Source organism: Eretmochelys imbricata, chromosome 3 (genome assembly GCF_965152235.1).
Source record: "Eretmochelys imbricata isolate rEreImb1 chromosome 3, rEreImb1.hap1, whole genome shotgun sequence".
NCBI lineage: Eukaryota > Metazoa > Chordata > Testudines > Cheloniidae > Eretmochelys > Eretmochelys imbricata.
The window spans coordinates 12,492,842-12,512,641 of NC_135574.1; the positions used below are offsets into that span (position 1 = coordinate 12,492,842).

At 41.8% G+C, this 19,800-nt stretch overlaps 1 protein-coding gene across 1 annotated transcript in view; it reads left to right on the top strand.

Annotated features, from left to right (window-relative positions):
• The window catches only part of PKHD1 (PKHD1 ciliary IPT domain containing fibrocystin/polyductin), a 370,485-nt gene that overhangs the window by 270,609 nt on the left and 80,076 nt on the right, over positions 1–19,800 (top strand). Inside the window, exons 55-58 of the mRNA XM_077811517.1 lie at positions 3,195–3,347; positions 3,676–4,554; positions 6,189–6,357; positions 9,706–9,866. Of these exons, the coding sequence (XP_077667643.1) occupies positions 3,195–3,347; positions 3,676–4,554; positions 6,189–6,357; positions 9,706–9,866 (1,362 nt within the window). The remainder of the gene's footprint in view (positions 1–3,194; positions 3,348–3,675; positions 4,555–6,188; positions 6,358–9,705; positions 9,867–19,800) is intronic.

Below are 19,800 nucleotides of genomic sequence, written 5' to 3' on the forward strand. Positions count from 1 at the left end.
TTGTATATAACCTGCCTCCCCTTTATCCTTCTCCACATTCTTACTACTCATGGCGTGAGAGCCTTTGCTTCTGCAGCCCTGACATCTGGCCCAGACTTTCTATATGGCTTTGCCTTAACTGCCCATTATAGATCTCCCTGTGAACCTACGTTCCCGACCCCCACTCCCTTCTTCATGCATCTTCATTTCTTTCTCTATATGCTGCTTCATGCTTGCATTATGTAGCAGGTGGGAAGTTCAAAACTGCTCAGCGTGGGGAGTTTTACTATTAACTTCAGTGGGAGCAGAATTAGGCCAATAATGACTGTTTTTGAAAATCCCAGGTTCTTTGGGTGTATGTGTAATAGAGATGGTTGAAATAAAAATAGAAAAAAACCTGTGGTTTTAAGGGGAAAATGTGTTGATTTCCTTTATTTGAAATGACAGGAAATTTGGACCACCACTCTAGTTAGTTTAAAAACAGAGTGAACATTTCACAAAAACTTCATTTTAAAAAAAAAATTTGAAATTAAATTTCAAACCTTGAAAAATTTAGATCAGTTCTAGAATGTTTACAAAAGACACGTATATGTTATATATATACACATATGTAAAATGTGTATCTACCTTCAGAGAGAAATGTATTGTTCATAGTTTACTTATATGTCATTTTATTATAACATACAACCTAGTCATATTATTAATTCTATAAAGCATTTTATAGTATATGTGTATAGATGCTATTTAAAATCAAAATCATAAGGATCTCAAGATTTGGCACACTGATAATAAAGTCAATGGGACTCCTCCTAGTAGTAAGTTTTATGCCTGGCAATAAGTATTTGCAAATCTGGGCCCTTGGTTTATACTTAGTCCTTAGTCCTCAGGCTAACTTCCATTCAAGACAATAACAAATGAAATGGATCAGAAGTATTTGTGAATGTTTCCAGGGAAACCTGCAGCATTATATCTACATCCATCTTCATCCTGAGAATTGCAGCAATATCTAAGTATTGTTTGGTAATAAGGGGTTAGTGTCAGAAGTAAGAAAGAATGAATAACTAAATAAATATAGTGGCATAGATAGATAGTTAGGAAATTCTTTCTCTGTGTGATACCAAGGCATTCTGAGGGCTTGTCTACACTACCGCGCAGGGTTGATCTAAGATACGCAACTTCAGCTACGTGAATAGCATAGCTGAAGTTGATGTACTTAGATCTACTCACCACGGTGTCTTCACTGCGGTAAGTCGACAGCTGGCACTCTCCCGTCAACTCCCCTTGCGCTTCTTGTTCCGGTGGAGTACTGGAGTCAACGGGAGAGAGTTCAGCGGTCGATTTATCGCATCTATACTAGATGCGATAAATCGACCTCCGCTGCCCGCCGATCCGGTGGGTAATGTAGACAAGTCCTGAGTGACTTATGCTTGACTTGGAGCCATTCACCACCTTGGTTCAGCAGAGCTTGGATTTACTGTTTGCCCAACGAAAGACTCATTTCTTTTGTCTCACTTTTCAGGAAGGGATGGGTGTGAGGAGCATGGGGTGGTTGGATGAGGGTAGTTTTTTTGTGATAAGATGGTGTTTAGATAGCTATGATTTATCTTAGTAGGTGGCCAGATCTTTTTATTATAATGCTTATTATTTGGGCATTTTAAGATTTCTTCAGCCACATAAGCGCTTTCAAAAGAAACATAAATAAATAAATACTGGTTTCAGAGTAACAGCCGTGTTAGTCTGTATTTGCAAAAAGAAATGGAGTACTTGTGGCACCTTAGAGACTAACCAATTATCAACTAATCATGCTCAAATAAATTGGTTAGTCTCTAAGGTGCCACAAGTACTCCATTTCTTTTTAAATAAATACTGAGACTTTCATCTCTAGTTTGCCATCCGTTCATCGGTGATCAAAAGTCTCTGACATCAGGTTAGCTTTTTCCTGTCTAGTGTTTGGTGGATCTCAGTTAGTTTCATAGGGAAGCCAACCCATGCACAATTCTGAAGATTGATCTTTTATATACTTCTACGTCAGTATCAGGATATCCCTTGGAAATGGCCCATTCCCTGGTAGCAACAACCACTGCCCCCTGACAAATATTTTGCCAGTGGGGGCCTCCTCCGAGTTTTATACTTCCATAATTTGACACAAACTTTCCAATGAATGTGTACTAAATACGGTCAGTGATAGCACCTCTGGTGCCACACAAAAATCTTCATCCAGTTTAGAATTACAGAGTATCGAAGGGAGGATGAAGAAAAAGGATAATGAACCATGTAGTTAACCCATGCAGGGCCAAACTTCACTTTTGGCTGGATAGAATAAAAGACCCCATTGTTTCAATGCATTGCCGCATGTTTCATTTATAGTGAACCTCCGCTTGTGGGCTTGATGCTGCAATCCTTACACTAGGAAAAGTGACACTGAAGCCACTTCAGGTGGCTGTCTCTACAGAAATAGGTGGGAGTTTTGTCATTGACTTTCATCCTTTGAGTTTTGCTGCAGTAAGCAATTAAGGTTCCATGAAACCATCATTGAAATTGCTAATTATAAGTCAAATGAAGTTTGCCTGCGTAAGAAGATTGAGCAGGTCTTCTGCACTGGGGGGAATATCACCCAACAGAAACAAAGACTATACTCTATTTAAACCTTGTATTAAGGATTCGAGTGGAAATTAAGCATTGTTTAGGGCCTTATGTGGACCTTTTCTATTGGTGTGAATTTCCTCCTTAGAAAGACTGTTCTTAGAGCATTGTATTGTACATGCAATCTCAGTACAAGGTTTTTATAGTAAATTGTTTTTTAACATCATCACCAGGCTGATCACTATGTAAATTCATAGCCCCAGGAAAGAGATCAGTTCCTTAGTGCACATACTAAGGTATGATGTCTCCAGCTGATATAATTCAAGAAAACAGAGTTGGAATCTGTCCATCAGTTTGGCATGTGGTAGTCCCAGTGAACAGGTTTAGCACTCGCCTTTACTGGGAACAAAAGGATGTTGGTAAAATACACTCTCATCCCAAATAAGGGCAAGCCGGCAGCCGGTTTTCTTTGTTGGTCCTTGCAGAGAGCCCCTGAGGAAAATCAAACCTGAAAGGCAGTGCAATTTCTGAGAGGAAGCCACACATCAATTGTCAGATGAGACATCCCGAAAGGGTTGGTTACTGAAACATCCTAGACATTCATCCTGTTTTCCCTCCTTGAAATGCCACAGGGTGTTCCCATAGCCTAGAAGATGGCAGACGTGTACCGTTGGCTGCTGAGGTTGGGCTCCTAACACGCAACATACAGATTAAGTCCGACAAGGCTTGCTCTGGGAGGCTTCTGGTGGGACGCTTCAGAAATACCAGTGGAATGGAATTTGAAGGTAGTTGAAACTCACCCATTCAGTCCCATTCATATCGGTCCATCGCAAATATCCTGTCCAGTCCAGATCAGGATGCATTCAGGAGAAGGGGTTGTAACTTCTTTTATGGGTTGTACAATGTAGAGCACATAATGAGTGCTCAGCAAATAAGAAACATTAACAGTAAAAAATAAGTTTAAAACATTCAGATTTTAATAGCACTTGTTCTTGTTTTGCAAACACATGCCTGGTTTTGGTATTATATTAATTTTCTTATTGACAAAGGGGGTCATACAAGCCAATCTGCCTGTAATCACCCTTTCATCTCACTTCATTTACCACATTGTAGGTGACCTTTGGCTCTCAAACATTGAAATTCTGAACTTTGGATCATCACAGCTTCCTGCTATTGGCTTCAGTAACGTATCTTTGGGATCCGCAATTATCTCTTCCAGCATTCACCATAGCTGTGGGGGTGGCATTCAAGCAGTGACAAGCAGTGGAATCTCATTGCGTGACAATGTGGTGTTCAATACGGTTGGCCCTGGCATTGACTTGGAAGGCCAAACCCATTCTCTCATCAGGAACCTTATCATTCTCAGCAAGCAGCCAGAGGGGTTACCAAACTGGGTTGCTGGCATCAAAGTGAACAAAACAGATGGCTCTTACCTGCTTGGCAATGTTGTGGCAGGTTCGGAGCGTATAGCTTTCCACATCAGAGGTCAAGAATGCCTCCTAGCTGGAGAGTATTGTGCTGAAAATGTGGCTCATTCAAGCCTTCATGGTGTTCATTTATACAGAGGAGATGGGTTTCAAAGCTGCACCAAAATCACTGGTTTTCTGTCCTACAAGAATTACGACTATGGTGTCATGTTCCAGCTCGAAAGCAATGTAGTGATGGACAATATGATGCTAGTAGACAATGCTGTGGGTGTTCTGCCAGTGGTGTACAGCCCATCTGATAAGCAGCATCGTTTGGGAAAAAAATACATAGAATTTAGAAACTCTGTGATTATTGCAACAAGCTCAACTTTTGACTGCATTAAAGACAGGATCATGCCCCTTTCAGCTAACTCGACTTTCAGGGATCGAGCTCCATATTACCCTCAGAGAGGTCGCATTGGGATTCTGTGGCCTTCATTTACCTCTGAACCAAGCCAGTGGCCTGATAATCCATGGCACAAAATAAGAAATTATGCAGCAGTATCAGGAATCATGAAGCTACAAGGTTGGTCTTCCTTTTGCATTAACCCCAGTGTCCCAGTGAAAACCCATCTCGGGTAATTACATTCTGCCTACTTAAAATCCACCCTCCCAGGCAATCTGAAATGGTTAAAATGAGCGAAATCCTGACCCCATTGAAATCAATAGCAAAACTCCTATTGACTTCAGTGCAGCCAGGATATCACCTGGTATTCTGCAATTCCTGGTCAAACTGTTGTGCAGTGTTGCCATATGCTATTTAAAATCTTCCACATTTCGCCCCAACGAAATCTGCATTTCAGTGCTGGGTGAAATGATTTCTCAATTTGATCCATCTGTCTGATATATTGATATCTATGTCTAGATAAGGATGTAGCCCACGAAAGCTTATGCTCAAATTAATTTGTTAGTCTCTAAGGTGCCACAAGTACCCTGTTCTTTTTGTAGATAAGGATGCCAAGTCAGTGAAAGGTTTTACAAAATTAATTTACTATGTTCAAAGTTTGCAGTGCTTTGTGATCCTTTTTAATGAAAGCTGATAAATAAATGTAGGCCCATTGTTGTTATAATAAATAATAATAATAATAACAAATGACTTTAGAGGAAGGCTGTAAAACCCTTGTTATAGACTATTACGCCCTTTCTTTCCTTGAGTTCTTGGTTTAAATGCAATGGACATGCCAAATGATATTTTATTATTTGCATTACTGTAGCAGCTGGATATGTTTCAGATCTGTCCAGCTTTGGTGCTTATGTCACCCCCATTATCATAGTATTTGAGCCTTTCACAATCTTTAACCTGACAACACCCCTGTGAGGGAGGGATTATTAGGAACTGTTATCCTCATTTAGAAGTGGGGAAATGAGGCACAGAGAGACTAATTGACTTGCCCAAGGTCACACAGAAAGTCTGTGATAGTGGAGGGACTTGAACGTAGGTCTTTCCAGTTGCATGTTAACCACAGGACCAGACTTTCTTCCAGGTCAGGGTTGAAATGTTTTATTGGAGTTGGTAGGGGTGACTACCTTCCCGTCTTCATTAATCCTGGCTCTGATTTAGTCTTTCACTTTCATGGGCATTAAAACTCACTTAAAAAGAAGAGAGAAACCGCATTTTTGTAATACATTTTTGTAAATACATTTTTTAAATGCACTTCTTGTTTTTAATCAGTATAGCCCTTTACACATTCAAGGTACTCTACAGACATGAGTTAAGTAATACGCCTGACCACTCCATGTAGTAGGCAAGTTCAATAGAGAGTGGGATACTGACTGAGTACAGAGAGATGAAGTGACTTGCTTCAGTTCACACATCAGGTCCATGGCAGAGCCACGGCCGGGCTGTGTGTATATTAGAAAAGTTGCCCCAGTGCAACTAAATCAATTTAAAGTTGGTCTAGTGACACCAGCGCAAACCTCTCATGTAGACACTCTTAAGCTTGGTTAAACTGTGGTTCTGTTGATTTAGTTTACGCAAGATTTAAACTTATTTACATAAGGAGTTGCACTGATGTAAGTACACTGATTTTAAACTGGTTTACTTACTCCAGAGCAACATTTCTAATATAGACAAGGCCTTACGATGCATGCCTCAGATTCCCATCCCTGAAGAAAATTCACCCAGCCTCTCCCAGTGAGATGTGTTTTTATCTTTGTCAGAAGTCACCTTTACTGGTTTTATGAAGAGTTGCTATAGTGACGACAGAGATGTCTGCATCATGTCAAATCCTGACAGTGTGGGCATAATGTACCCAATCACAGCAGAGAGGACAAGGATGTCACATGTCCATGAGCAGAATAAGTTCTACTTTCATACATTGGAAACAAGGTAGTGTGCTTTGTTCTTAATAAGTAGTCCCGTCCCTCCAGGTTTATAGTGAATATGCAGTACTAATTACATGACTCGTCATATCTTTATCTATCTATACCTCACTACAAAATCTACACTTTCTATTACTGGTTACATCTATCTTCAAAGAGATTCATTCTTTCATTAGGAGTGATGGGATGAGAATTTAAGCTAAAGATGGGCCTAACCCAAAACCTAGATTCAGTACCTCCGGACTTAGGGGATGTAGGGTTTTCAGAATCTGAACTCAGGTGCAGCTCTAAGTGTTATAAAATAACCTAATTTCTACAGTGGGTTGAAATCAAAATTTTGGATACAACTATTATTTTTTTTTTGGTCTATCTGTCCGTCTGCTCTTTATACAGTTTCTGTCTGGGACTAGACATGGAAGAGCCTGGACCTTTCACATGGTTGTTTTTCCCTATTGAAATTTGAAGACGTAGAGTTTGGATTGTTCATTAGATGTTTCTCCAAATGAAGCCTTCTGGAGTTCTCCTATTGCTAGCATCTGTGTAACAAAAGTAGCTTCAGGTAGTCAGTGTCTTTATTTTCTGTCTACATAGCTGACTCCACAACCCCAGGCCTCAGGACATGTCAGGAGCTCCAGCAAAAAGCCCTGAGGTGGCTAAAGTGTCCTTTTTATATGGGAAAATGAGTTTGATTTTTGCCTGTGAGATCACATCCGCAGCGCTGAGTTGAACCAGGCAAACTGTGAGATGTCAGATGTGTGCCAGTCTAACTCATGCCCAGAGAGCATATCTGCTGAGCATAGTAACAGAGAGATCAGGAAGAAGGAGCACTTCTCTGTAACGTTAGGTTTCAGCAGTTCAAACGTGCAGAGTCCGTGGGAAACGTGGGCTGGTTTATTTATTTGTACAGCTGGCTACCGGAGTACACAGGCATTGTCACGAAAGCTTTGCTGCAACACTGAAGCCCAACGTGAACCCCAAGTGCCAGTCAAAACCAATCAGAGGTGTTCCATGCTGCTCCAGTCCAGAGCCCCTCAAGCGGGCTGCCAGTGCTATTTTTTTTTTTTTTGGCTTGCTCTGGGCATTAGTTTGTGTGTGGATTTCTGTGACCTGTCCAGCTCGTCAGTTCCCATTATATGTAACTATTGAATCCAGTCCACAGTAGAACGCCGTTTGTGACTGGCTGCACACACAATGCATTGCAAAAGCGGATGGTTATCAAACATGGGTCAATGGACATACAGAGTACAAAGGTTTCAGAGTAACAGCCGTGTTAGTCTGTATTCGCAAAAAAGAAAAGGAGGACTTGTGGCACCTTAGAGACTAACCAATTTATTTGAGCATAAGCTTTCGTGAGCTACAGTATGTACTTTCCACAGTATGCATCCGATGAAGTGAGCTGTAGCTCATGAAAGCTTATGCTCAAATAAATTGGTTAGTCTCTAAGGTGCCACAAGAAGAAAAGGAGTACTTGTGGCACCTTAGAGACTAACCAATTTATTTGAGCATGAGCTTTCGTGAGCTACAGCTCACTTCATCAGACGCATACCGTGGAAACTGCCTCCTTTTCTTTTTACAGAGTACAAAGTGATTTCTGAGCATCCTGCTAAACCTGTGGGTAAAGTTCAGACTTTTATTGTTGCTCCTGGATCACCTCCAAACATTTATTAAACCGACGCTTTTAAAACCTGTGGGTCAATTTGTGGCCCATTCTATGGCCTCATTGAGCTGCTTCTGCCTTGCAAAAGAGCCATAAAGCTACCCTTGAGTAGGAGGTAGGACAGGGCATGGCGAGAGCACGTTGCGCTGTGGTGATCATCAGCCAGAATAAACGCCCATTGGTGGCAGTAACAAGCTGGAATGATGTCTGTGCTAAGATATGCCAGGGCTGAACCAGCCCCAGGGATCTTCGTTCCCCATCTCTCTTGAGCTGTGCAGAGTGGAGCTTTGATCCAACTGTTTCTCTGCCCTATTAAGACTCCAATCAGTTCTCCCTGTTCAAAACACCAATCAATGGGCTTTGCGTAAGGGAGTGCCACAGAAATCAAGAAATCAGACAGATTGCAGAGCATTGTTTCCTCCTGCTCTTCCATCTGTCCGCATCCATCTGTTGTCTCTTGTCTTATACTAAGGTTATAAGCCTCTTGGGGCAGGGACCGTGTTTTTGTTTTGTGTTTGTACAACAGCTAGCACAATGAAATCCATGACTAGGGCTCCTGGGCACAATAGTAACACAAATAATAAATATCAATAATAGAGATGAGCGGTATTAGAATCCATGACACTCTGCACTCCGCCATTTATAATGGGAAGGGTGTGGCTACTTAGAGTTCCAGACCTAGTGATCAGTTTCCTGCCTTTCCTGCTGTATGTCCCTGCAGTAAGTACTCCAAAAGATGCTATCTAGTGGCACACACACCAGCTACCAGGATTTCCCTGGCTCCTTCTTGAGCCATTATCCTTCGTAAGATTTCCTCCCAACAAGAGGTGCACTCGAAGCTTGGCCCACGCTCTCCTGAAACTCAGCCCAAGTTTGCTGGGATTCATTTCATAAGGACATCCAAAACCAGCTTGGGCTTACTTTCAGTTTTTGTTAGTCTCTCCAAACTCTAGTTTGGAGCCATTACCATAGAATTCTGTCACCTTTATGTATGTATGTATGCAAGCATGGTTTAATTCAGTTCTGAAGAGCTGAACCTACAGGTAAAAAGACCTGGGCATTTCTTGGTCTGTAGCTAGAACTGCGTGGCATAGCCATTTTCATCCTGCTGCAAATGATACAGGAGTTACAAGCCTGTGGATACTGATGAGTGGCTCCTGAGGCACTATGGTTCTCCGCAGTGTTGAACTGTTTGATGAAGCAAAATCAGAATATCCCTGAGATTTATGAGGATGCTTGGATCTGGATACAAATGTTGTTGCTAGTCTTTATCTCCAATCAACTGAGCCAAACCCCTGAGGAGCTATTGCCCCTCCCACAGAGAGGTGAATGGGAATGAACTGTATCCTAGAGGGCAGAAGCAGGCTTCTGAGTCTGATCACTGCCAGCATTTGGGAGGTTGGGATCCAGATCTCATTTTTGTGGATTGTCTCATTCCTGATGAAAACAAACTTTGCTGCAGAATTTCATGATGACAGAGCAAGTCAGACCTGCTCGATGTCATCAGATTTCACCAGTTATTCCTTATTTCCCTTTTCCCCCTTTTTTAACAAGCAGATTAATTCACATGAATGTCGTGGTAATTTGTGTATGTAAAAAAATGCATTTTCCAGTGATGAAAATAACTTCAGAAGGCCAGTACAATGTGATTTCTCTTGCTGTCTTCCCAACAATAATACTCCTTCTCCTCTCCATCAGCAGCAATGGATCCAAGGACTTTTCATATCTTGAGATGAGATGTGAAGGCTCAAGAAAGGCTCTCTTCAAGGATCTGGATGGAAGTGCCCTGGACCTACAGCCACCCGTGTCAGTTTTCCCAAAGTCTGAGTTTGAATGGACAGAGTCCTGTTTGCATGCTGGTAAGTAGCACATGAAGATTGTGCAGTATCTGAAAACACTTGCTAAACCTTGGGTAGTGCATTGACTAACCAGTCTTGGGAGATATACCGGTGGGTTGTCATCCTCTGGGATCCTGAACACCTTGTGGGCTTAGATTCCACAGCACTTTTCATTAAAGGAGGCTGCTTTATATATTGATCAAAGGAAGGGCTTGGGAGTCTGACCCTCTGCGGGGTGAGGCACTTGCCCTTCTGTGCTTTAACTGATCTCTCTGTACAACAAGGGTGATTATATTTACCCATCTGCAAAGTACTTTGGGATCCTTGAATGAGAGTGCAAAATAATAATAATAATTGTCCCAGTGAGGATTTTTATTCATTTCCTGCTGAGGAGAGTATCTGTCTGAAAATCCAGGCCAGCAGTTTAGAGAGCACTTTCTCTTGTTTAAAAAGACCCATCTTGCTCAGTAACCACGTTCTGAAAGTTCACACAGCAAGGCTCCATTCTCATCCTGATTAAAACTCTGCTCTGTGATTCCAAATAAACTCTTTAATTACAACGAGCATTTCCCGAGCCTGCTGCTGACGGCAGCCATTTTGCAGAAAAGTCGCATCATTTGTGACTCCGGCAGTATGGGAGGCTCGTGCGAGGGACTGTAATTAATCCCATTTTCTGTCCTGCTCTAAAACTGATTAAACACAAGAAGAACTTTAATCTTTAAACAAAATGTCTAATGTGTACCCGGTAAAGGCTTTCCTCTAAGGATCCCTCCCTCACTGGCTGCTTAGAAGGCTGATTAATACATTGTCTAGGCATAAACATGCTCTTCCCCCACACCACTTTCTCTGCCCTGGTTATGAATCACAAGCCAATGCTAATCTCTCAGTAGACACTGCTGCATCATTTGCCGTTTAGCACCAGCTTATTAAAGCATGCATGCGCACATAATTCCCATAGTTTTAAGATTTGTACCATTTTTAAAGACACTCAGGCACATAGTAGTTATAAATGCCAGGAAACCCCACTGCACTAATGGTGCAACCTGCCCTCCACGGGGTTTGTCTCCTTATGTAATGAAGCTGATAACATATGGTAAATGCTGCCTGCCTCCCAGGCGTGAACAGAATTGTGGTGTTTTCTTCTCACCGTCCAAATGTGAGTGGCATTTTTTTTCCCTTCCCAATTCCAGTCCTAATTCCTGAGTCTTTCTCTTTCAAAACTGCAATTCCCTTTGTCTTCAGGCTGACATTTGGAAAGGCACAGGTTCATCTGGAGGTGAATTCATAGTTCTCTGTAACACAGAATACTTTGGACAGTGTAATGGAGGCTTCCACACGAGACAGTTACGGTCAAATCCAGACCTTGGTCATGGCCACAAAACTCCCATTGGGCCAAATGCTACCTCAGTTATACTAGTGTAAGGATGGATTGATTCCACTGAAGTAAATGGGGTTATTCCAGATTTATGCTTGTGTAACCAAGAATAGAATTTGGCTCTTGGAATTCTATCTCTCTTGATTCCAGATTGCAGAGCTCAGCAGTTAACAGTGTTCAGTTAATCACCACCCCCTGTGCCTCCTACTAATATTCACCTGTTACTTAACACCCAGTTATTCTGCTCACCTCCAGTGGCTTTCAGCCCATACTGCTCCCCTATAGCTTTTAACCCTATGTTTACAGCTCAAAGCACAAACCAGAGGAGCTAGCATCATCAGGTAATATGCAGAATCCCTCCCACTCTCAGCTTAGGGATATGTGCTTTTCCAAATTCAGTGTGGCACACACCTTTGCTAGCCCTCTGCATCCTCTGAATTTCTCCTTCAGCCATAATTTTTCAGAACCTTCCAATTTGAGGTGTCCAGTTTGAAGATGTTTGCCCCAGCCTTTGCCTGTCACACACTGAGGTGCAGGTGGTGCAACCTAGTGGTCAGAGCTGGAGTCTGGAGTAGTGGTCGGAACAGAATCAGATGGCAGAACTGGAGACAAGCCAGTGGTCAGACTAGGAGTCAGGAGTTCAAAGGCAGGCAGGCTATAGGGCTGGAGCAGAGCTGGCAAGGGGTGGAGCAAGGACTGGACAGGAAACAGGTCTGGTGCATCTGCAGACCTGGAGTGCATTGAGCAGCCACAGTGGTGCTGTTACTGCAGGGCTTAAATGATGGGCTGTTGGCTCTTCTGACCAATCAGGGAGCACAGTCACTTAGTGAGTGCAAAGCTCATTGGGTTACTAGGCAACTGAGACCGGAGGCAGCTTTGTTCCTGACGTGCCCCAAAGATCCTGTTCACCGTAAAAGGAAAGCTAAAGTCAAAATACCCTTCCTTTACCCTTCAAGGTCAGGAGACCCAATGAATGCAACCCAGATATTCCCCCCACCCCTCCTGCAATAGCCCTATAGGCTCCGAGTGGGTGGGTTCTCTTTATCAGACGTACAATTGAACGGCTCAAAGGGAGGTTAATGCTATTTCTTATTTAATCCATTCAGTAACTTCAAATATTTGAAATGCAGGGCATGGCATGGATCTCATTGTTTACTTGTGCTGTCCCATCCCATTTGTTGCATCCACTCAGATTATAAGATCTTTGGGATGGGGACCATCTCTTTGTTCTGTGTTTCTACAGCACCTAGCACAACGGGGCCCTGATCCATGGCGAGGCTCTAGGCACTGCCTTAATAGAAACAATAAATAAGAGTATCATTGGCTAATAATGTACAAATACTACACAGACATTAACCAAAACCTTCAACTTACATAGCACCATTTGACATGTAGGAAGAAGGAACTGTGGTCAAACAGCTAGGGCACTAGCCTGGGATTCATAAGACCTCTATTCAGTTCCCTGCTCTGCGACAGACGTCTTGAGATTGTACAACAGGCACGATGTAGTTTGTGTATCTAATTATTGTGTCAGGTTTCAGAGTAGCAGCCGTGTTAGTCTGTATTCGCAAAAAGAAAAGGAGGACTTGTGGCACCTTAGAGACTAACCAATTTATTTGAGCATAGGCTTTTGTGAGCTATAGCTCACTTCATCGGATGCGTACTGTTAGCTGGGTGGAGAATTGAGACCGTGAAGGAAATTTCCTTCATTTCCTTCACGGTCGCAATTCTCCACCCAGCTAACAGTATGAATTTGATGAAGTGAGCTGTAGCTCACGAAAGCTTATGCTCAAATAAATTGGTTAGTCTCTAAGGTGCCACAAGTACTCCTTTTCTAATTATCGTGTGTGTCCAAAGTGCCATCTATCCATGGTAGTTATATGACTTCCATTACCAACATGTCTAGGCACCTCCCAACCTTTAATCCATTTGTCCTCACAACACCCCAGTAAGGTAGGGAAATGCTGTTAGCTCCCTTTTACAGATGTGACACCGAGGCCCAGAGAGACTAAGTGACTTGCCTGTGGTCACTCAGGAAGTCTGTGGCAGAGCAGGGAATTGAATGTGGGTTTCCCGAGTCCCAGGCTAATACCCTGTCTACTGGACCATCCTTCTAGCTTCTATTTCTTCTTGTTATTTGAAGACACACTCTGGGCCTTTTTGAGCTTGAAATAAAATAGACTGATGAAAGTAGTATGAACACATACTTGCTGGCTGTGAGAGCGACCTGACACAAAGATGAATGACAGAACAAATACCAGTGGTGAGCAGGGTATGCTGTCTGCCTGGCTTCAAAATTGTTCTTGGCTTTATGTTCTTGGCTAGCTCTTGAGAAACTTTTTTTTTAAACTTTCTTCATTCTCCTCCTAGGAATGACAGTGAGATGGTGTTATAGACAGAGAAATGAGGGGGTGGGGTGGGGAACAGAGAAAGGAAATGGTTGTCAGAAAATTTGTCTGCCAATATCTGTGCTTGCAGAGGTCTTTTTCTCTTTCTCTTTAGCTAGAGGGGAAAATACCATTCTCTTTTCCCAAGCAATTATAGGCCCAAAAGATTGAAACTTACTCTACGGCTCTTTAATCTCAGCAGATATTTATGGTTAAACATTAGACTTGGAGCATTCCAGATGTCAGGGTATGAAAGCATAAAGGCTCAGTGGAGTCCCAGAAAATATTAGAATCTTCGGGATATGTGCCTTTGAGTGTTCTCATCTGAGCAGTGAAGGAGACCGCCCTCGGTGTGCTTTTGTGCATCCGAAAGGGAGCTCTTACTGTTCCTTATTTCTGCCCTTTAGCATGGCTCCAAATTCAGCACGCAGAGTAATCCGCCACCATGTCATTAAATTATTATTATTTATTATTCAGAGTATCCAGAATGCCTTCCATGCTGGGTTTGTAAAGAGATGCTTAAAAATCCATATGGCTGCATGGGAGCAATTTCTTTGCATATTCCGAGTAGTTTAACTGTTTCAGCTCCTGATCCTACAAACATAGATGTAACTTTAAGTAGCTCCCTCACATGTGTATAAGTATTTGCTGGATCAGGACCTTAAGGGCTTCAGCTATTCTTTACCTTTTTCTTCTCATCATTAATAAACCCCATCAATTTCTTCAGAAAAATTACACTTGTTTTCTACATTGCAATAATGAAACCTTGCACAACCTCAAAGATTCTCCACACATTTTACAAACTTTGATTCATGTTGGATTTATAGTACCCCTGTGGGGTAGTTATGTATTCTTACACCCATTGTACAGAATGAGGCACAGAAGCTGTGATTTGCCCAAGGTCATGCATTGAATCCCTGCATAAACACCAGGAGTCCTGACAGCCAATCCCCTAGTTTAAAAGCTATAGAGCCCTGCACAGACTAGTTCAAAAGTAAGCTTGTATTAGAGCCGGTCAAAAAGTGTGTTTTTATTTTATGTTTAGTTTTTGTTTTTGTTTCCCATCAAAAACGTTTGTAGGGCTTTTTTGAGTTTTCATTCAAAACCCAAAATCATCAAAAAATAATAATGCAGAAAATGAAAATTTTGCAAAAATTTCCATGACGTTAAAAAAGTCATGTTTTGTTGAAGAAAATCTTCAATTAAAAGATTTTGACTCACTGTAGAATGAACCACTTGATGTTAGGATAGAGATAGCACATAGCTTGAGTTACTTGCAATGAAAATTAATAAAAGTGTTAAATAAATAAATAAGGAACAAGCAAACTACAAACTGAATGAGACCCAAACTATGTTTGAGATTCAGAAAAGTTCAGGAAACATGTTCGTTTGATTTTTATTTTTTCACATGGTTCTGTGATTCCCAGGACCGGAAACAGAAATTCCTGCATATTCCAAGAAAGGCTTCTACTTCGGTATTTTTGACTTGGACAAAATTAAAACTGCTTGAATTATTGAAATAATAAACCTGCTCTCAAAAAATGGCTGGTACATTGTCCATACGAAAGAGGTGTGGCTAAACGTCTGAATGCCTGCATGCTAAAAGCTAACCCAGGCCCCAATCCTTCAAACTCTTATATATGTGTGAAATAATACTCACTTTCCATTGAACCGCTTGCAAGATTGGGGTCCAAAATTTCTGAATGTAGGGGGCGTTTTCCCAAGGCTACTTTGGGTGTTAGCGTTCTTTAAAATGAACTAAAATGCAAACTTCAGATCCAGGCCATGTCTACACAGTGAGTTATTGTGTGGCAAGCCAGGTGTGAATCTACAGCACACCACAGGTTTCAGAGTAACAGTCGTGTTAGTCTGTATTCGCAAAAAGAAAAGGAGTACTTGTGGCACCTTAGAGACTAACCAATTTATTTGAGCATAAGCTTTCGTGAGCTACAGCTCATGAAAGCTTATGCTCAAATAAATTGGTTAGTCTCTAAGGTGCCACAAGTACTCCTTTTATTTTTACAGCACACCAGGTTGCTGCAGAATAACCTCCCACATGGACACTATATTCCATAATTTTCAGGATGCGGTTCAGTCTCGACCTGGGACGTTACTGCTCAACAAGCAGGTGTGCTGCAGATTCACACCTTGGCTTGCCACCCAGTAACTTGCCATGTAGACAAGCCTCTAGATTTTAAACAGTCCAGCGTTCATGGGTATTTGGAGCCAGGATTTTGATTCAAAGTGGGCTGCTAGTCCAGTTTCTGAAAACATATGGCTACCCAAAATCTAAGACCAAACCAAAAAAATTGGGGGGGGGGCGGGCATTTCTATATTTAAATAAATATCTAATGAGGGCAGTATTTTTATTAAACAAATAAACATTTCTCTGCAGTGCGTGCTACCCAGACATTGTAGCATTGTGTTAATGCATGAGAACCTGACAGAGAAATTGACTTTTATAAACAAAAGTGAAACTACCCAGTCTGTTTTCATTCTCCAGTCTGAGAGAAATGTAAAATATTAGCATAATTGTCAAACATCGGTTAATTTCTTTTTAATCTTTCAGTGTTAGTAATCAGATTTGTTGTTTGTGCCACAGGTGAAGATATTTTGTGTTTGAAAAATATTATTTTTAATCTGACAGTGTCTCTTTTAGTATATTCCAAATATACAAAACAAATACTGGCTATGCATTATCATATACTGCAGCTGTATTAAATTTGAGAAAAATCATCTGTTTGCTGGATTTGCAAGGACTGAAAAAGCTACAATATCAGCCCCAAATTTTGAGTATTTTCTACTAACACAGTTTTGTTTCACAGACAGAAACTTCTTTTTGTTTTAACAAATGACACATGGAAGATGTGGCTTTTCAGTGCTGAAAATAGCAGTGGAGAGAATTAAAGGGAAATTGTAAAGTTACTTAAAAAAATACTTACCTGCTGTGATCAGAAAGGTTGCCATGGTTTTCTGTAATTGTCATGAACATATGATTTCTGACAGAACCCTGGTTGAGATCCCAACAGAACTCATGTTAAGAACAAGCTTTGAAGATGACTGATAGCTAGTACGCTTTGTTCTCTAGTGAGGACAAGGTTTAAATATCTGTGTCCTGCTATTGTGAGCTAAGGGAGATGAATTGCTTTTGCTTGTCTAACAACAGCCCTGGTGGATCATGGAACCTGGGGACTAAAGTCAGGAGTCTCTACTGCTTGAGCCATAGGACCAGCTCCATTAAGATGGGACAATAATCCTTGTTAGGTGGCCCAGCCATTAAATGGGGACAGAGGCCTACAGTGTCAGCATGGGTCTGCATGCTAAGGGGAGGCTACAACCAGAAGGGAAGAGTTCTGCCTATGTATCATACTCCTTTCTCTTCTCTTCCTGCTCCCCTCCCAACAGATGCTAATTCATGGGGTTTCTGCTTATGTTGGCAAAACTTTTGTCACTCAGGGGAGGTGAAAAAAATACGCCCCTGAGTGATGCACAGTGGTATGTCGGCGGAAAACGTTCTCCCGCCGACCTAGCTATCGCCCCTCATTGAGCTGGTTTTATTATGTCAAGGGAAGAGCTCTTCCCATTGGCATAATGCGGCTACACAAGTGCTTTTACAGCAGCACAGCTGTATCAGGACGCTTGTAATTGTAGACAGGGCCAAAGTATATTATGTCAACAATATTACCTTTATCAACCAAACTTGTAAAAAAATTATCAAAGAAGATATCAAGTTAGTTTGAAAAGTCTGTTTTCCATAAACCCATGTTGATTGGTGTTAGTTACATTACCGTCCTCTCGTTCATTATTAATTGAGTCCCGTGTCAGCTGCTCCGTTAACTTGCCCAGGATCAATGTCAGGTTGACAGGCCTAGGACTACTTGAGTCATCACCTTTACTCTTTTTAAAAGTTGTCACACATTAGCTTTCTTCCAGTCTTCTGGAATTTCCCCAGTATTCTGGTGATGGGGCTCTCTCTACATAAGATAGAGACATAGCTACAGGGATAATTAGTTAGTTTGTAAAGATTCTCTCCCCAATCCCACATACTCAGGATATGACTACACTGCAAAAAACAAACAAAAAAACAAAAACAAAAAACCCAACCAAACGAAAAACCATGGCTGCAAACCTTAGAGCCTGGATCAATTGACTCAGGCTCATGGGGCTTGTTCCTACCTGGCCTGACAAGACGTATGGGTCTCAGAGCCTGGGCTCCAACCTGAGCAAGAATGTCTACATGGCTGTTTTAAGTGGTGTGTGGGGGTGAGGAGGTTTTGCAGCAGGTGGGAAGCAGGGTGGAGGGAGACTGCTAATCTGGAAACTTCCCCCTCACCCCTTTGAGTAGCTCCCCTTACCTGTCCTCAAACCCTCTTACAAACAGCCATGTCTTTATTATTGCAAGTGTTGTCTTATTATTATTTCAATCACAGCAGTACCTAGAGACCCCAACCCAGATCAGGGCTCCTTTACTAGGCACTGTGCAGACACATGGCAGTCTCATCCCCAGAAAGCTTACAATCTCAATAGACAAGACAAAGAGTGGGAGGAGAAGCAGAGGCAGGGAGGTGAAATGACTTGGCCACACTCACATGGCAGGTCAGTGGCAGAGCCAAGAATAGACCTCAGCAATCCTGACTCCCTATCCACTAGGCCATGCTGCCTCTCAAGCATTTGTGGGAGCTGCACACAGACATCAAAGAGAAACTAGATCCTTATGTTCCTGCAATTATAATACAAATGTGACCTGTATCTCAAAGCATAATTGTATTAATTTCCCTAGATCTTTGAGGCATATCCACAATCCATCCAAACTGCTGACTATTAGTTTGCAGAGCTTTATAAGGGAAACAGTGCACTTTGCAACAATTAATTTTGCAGAGGAAGCAGCCGGTTTAAAGACGCCTGCAGCAGTCTCTAAAATATGTGTTGTTTTTCAAGGCCACCAGACACACGGTGTTGGCTAGGTTGGCTAATAAACAAAACAACAATGCAAACCCCCAGCCTCATGGGGCTTGCAGGAACAGGGGATGAGAAGTCAAATGAATAATGTTTACCTGCTAGGGGTGGGTGAAGATTGTAATTGTTTAGCCTCTGGCAGATCCCTGCAAGGGTTAAAAATGACAAAGATATTAGTTCGTGACTAAGATTGTTGGTTTGGAGCTCTCGGCAATACACAGACTGTTATTTACCGGACTTGGTCGATTTACTTCTTAATGCAATAATGACCTGTGAAATGAAACGTGAGCTAGACAATTGTTCCTTATTGTTTCCAGTAAAACATCCTTTCATACCCCATTAAACCACCATTAATTCCATATGAAAGAGAAGCAGGCATAAACACCAACACACTCTCTCTCACTCTCTTTCTCTGTGGACCTGATCCAGAGCCCATTGACATCAATGAGAGTTTTTCTGTCGAATTCCGTGGGCTTTGGTTCACCGCCTGTTAGCCAGATTCCCAAGTAAAGAGCACCCACAATAGGATATAGGTTTTCAAAAGAGCTCTGCATCCAGCAGGATCCCACTGTGAGAGCTTGTCTACACGGTGACATTCAGGAAAATTAAAATTAACTAAAGGTGTCACTTTGATGTTGATTAGTTAAACCGCTTTAAACTCCTGTGTGAACACCTTCATTTAGAATTAAAGTGCCCTTAATTTGGTATAGTTTAGCTCACTTTCAAAGTGAATTAAACTCGGGTCTGGTCTACACTACAGACCTATATCGGTATAACTACATCACTTAGGGGTGTGAAAAATCCACAGTTATATTGACCTAATCCCTCTCTTTCCCCCTTCCCGCCCCCCACGTGTAGACAGTGCTAAACCAATGGGAGAGCTTCTCCCACCAGCATAGCTTCCACCTCTCGGTGAGGTGGATTAACTTTGCTGACAGGAGAGCTCTCGCCCATTGGCTTACATTAAAGTGCTAAAGCGGTGCAGTGTTTTAAATGTAGACTTGCCCTAAACCAAATTCAGGCCACTTTAATTCCAAATAACAGCTCCCCACAGGGATTTAATATGGTTTAACTAATCCACTTCAATTCCACATAATCTTTAGAGTTGTTTGGAAGAAGGGGATTTTTGTCCCATGGAAAATTTTGCTGAGAATGAAAGCAAATCACTTTTGTCAACATTTTCCAGAGAAATTTTTGTTTTCATTAAAAAGGAAAAAAGAAAAAGTAAAAAAGAAAA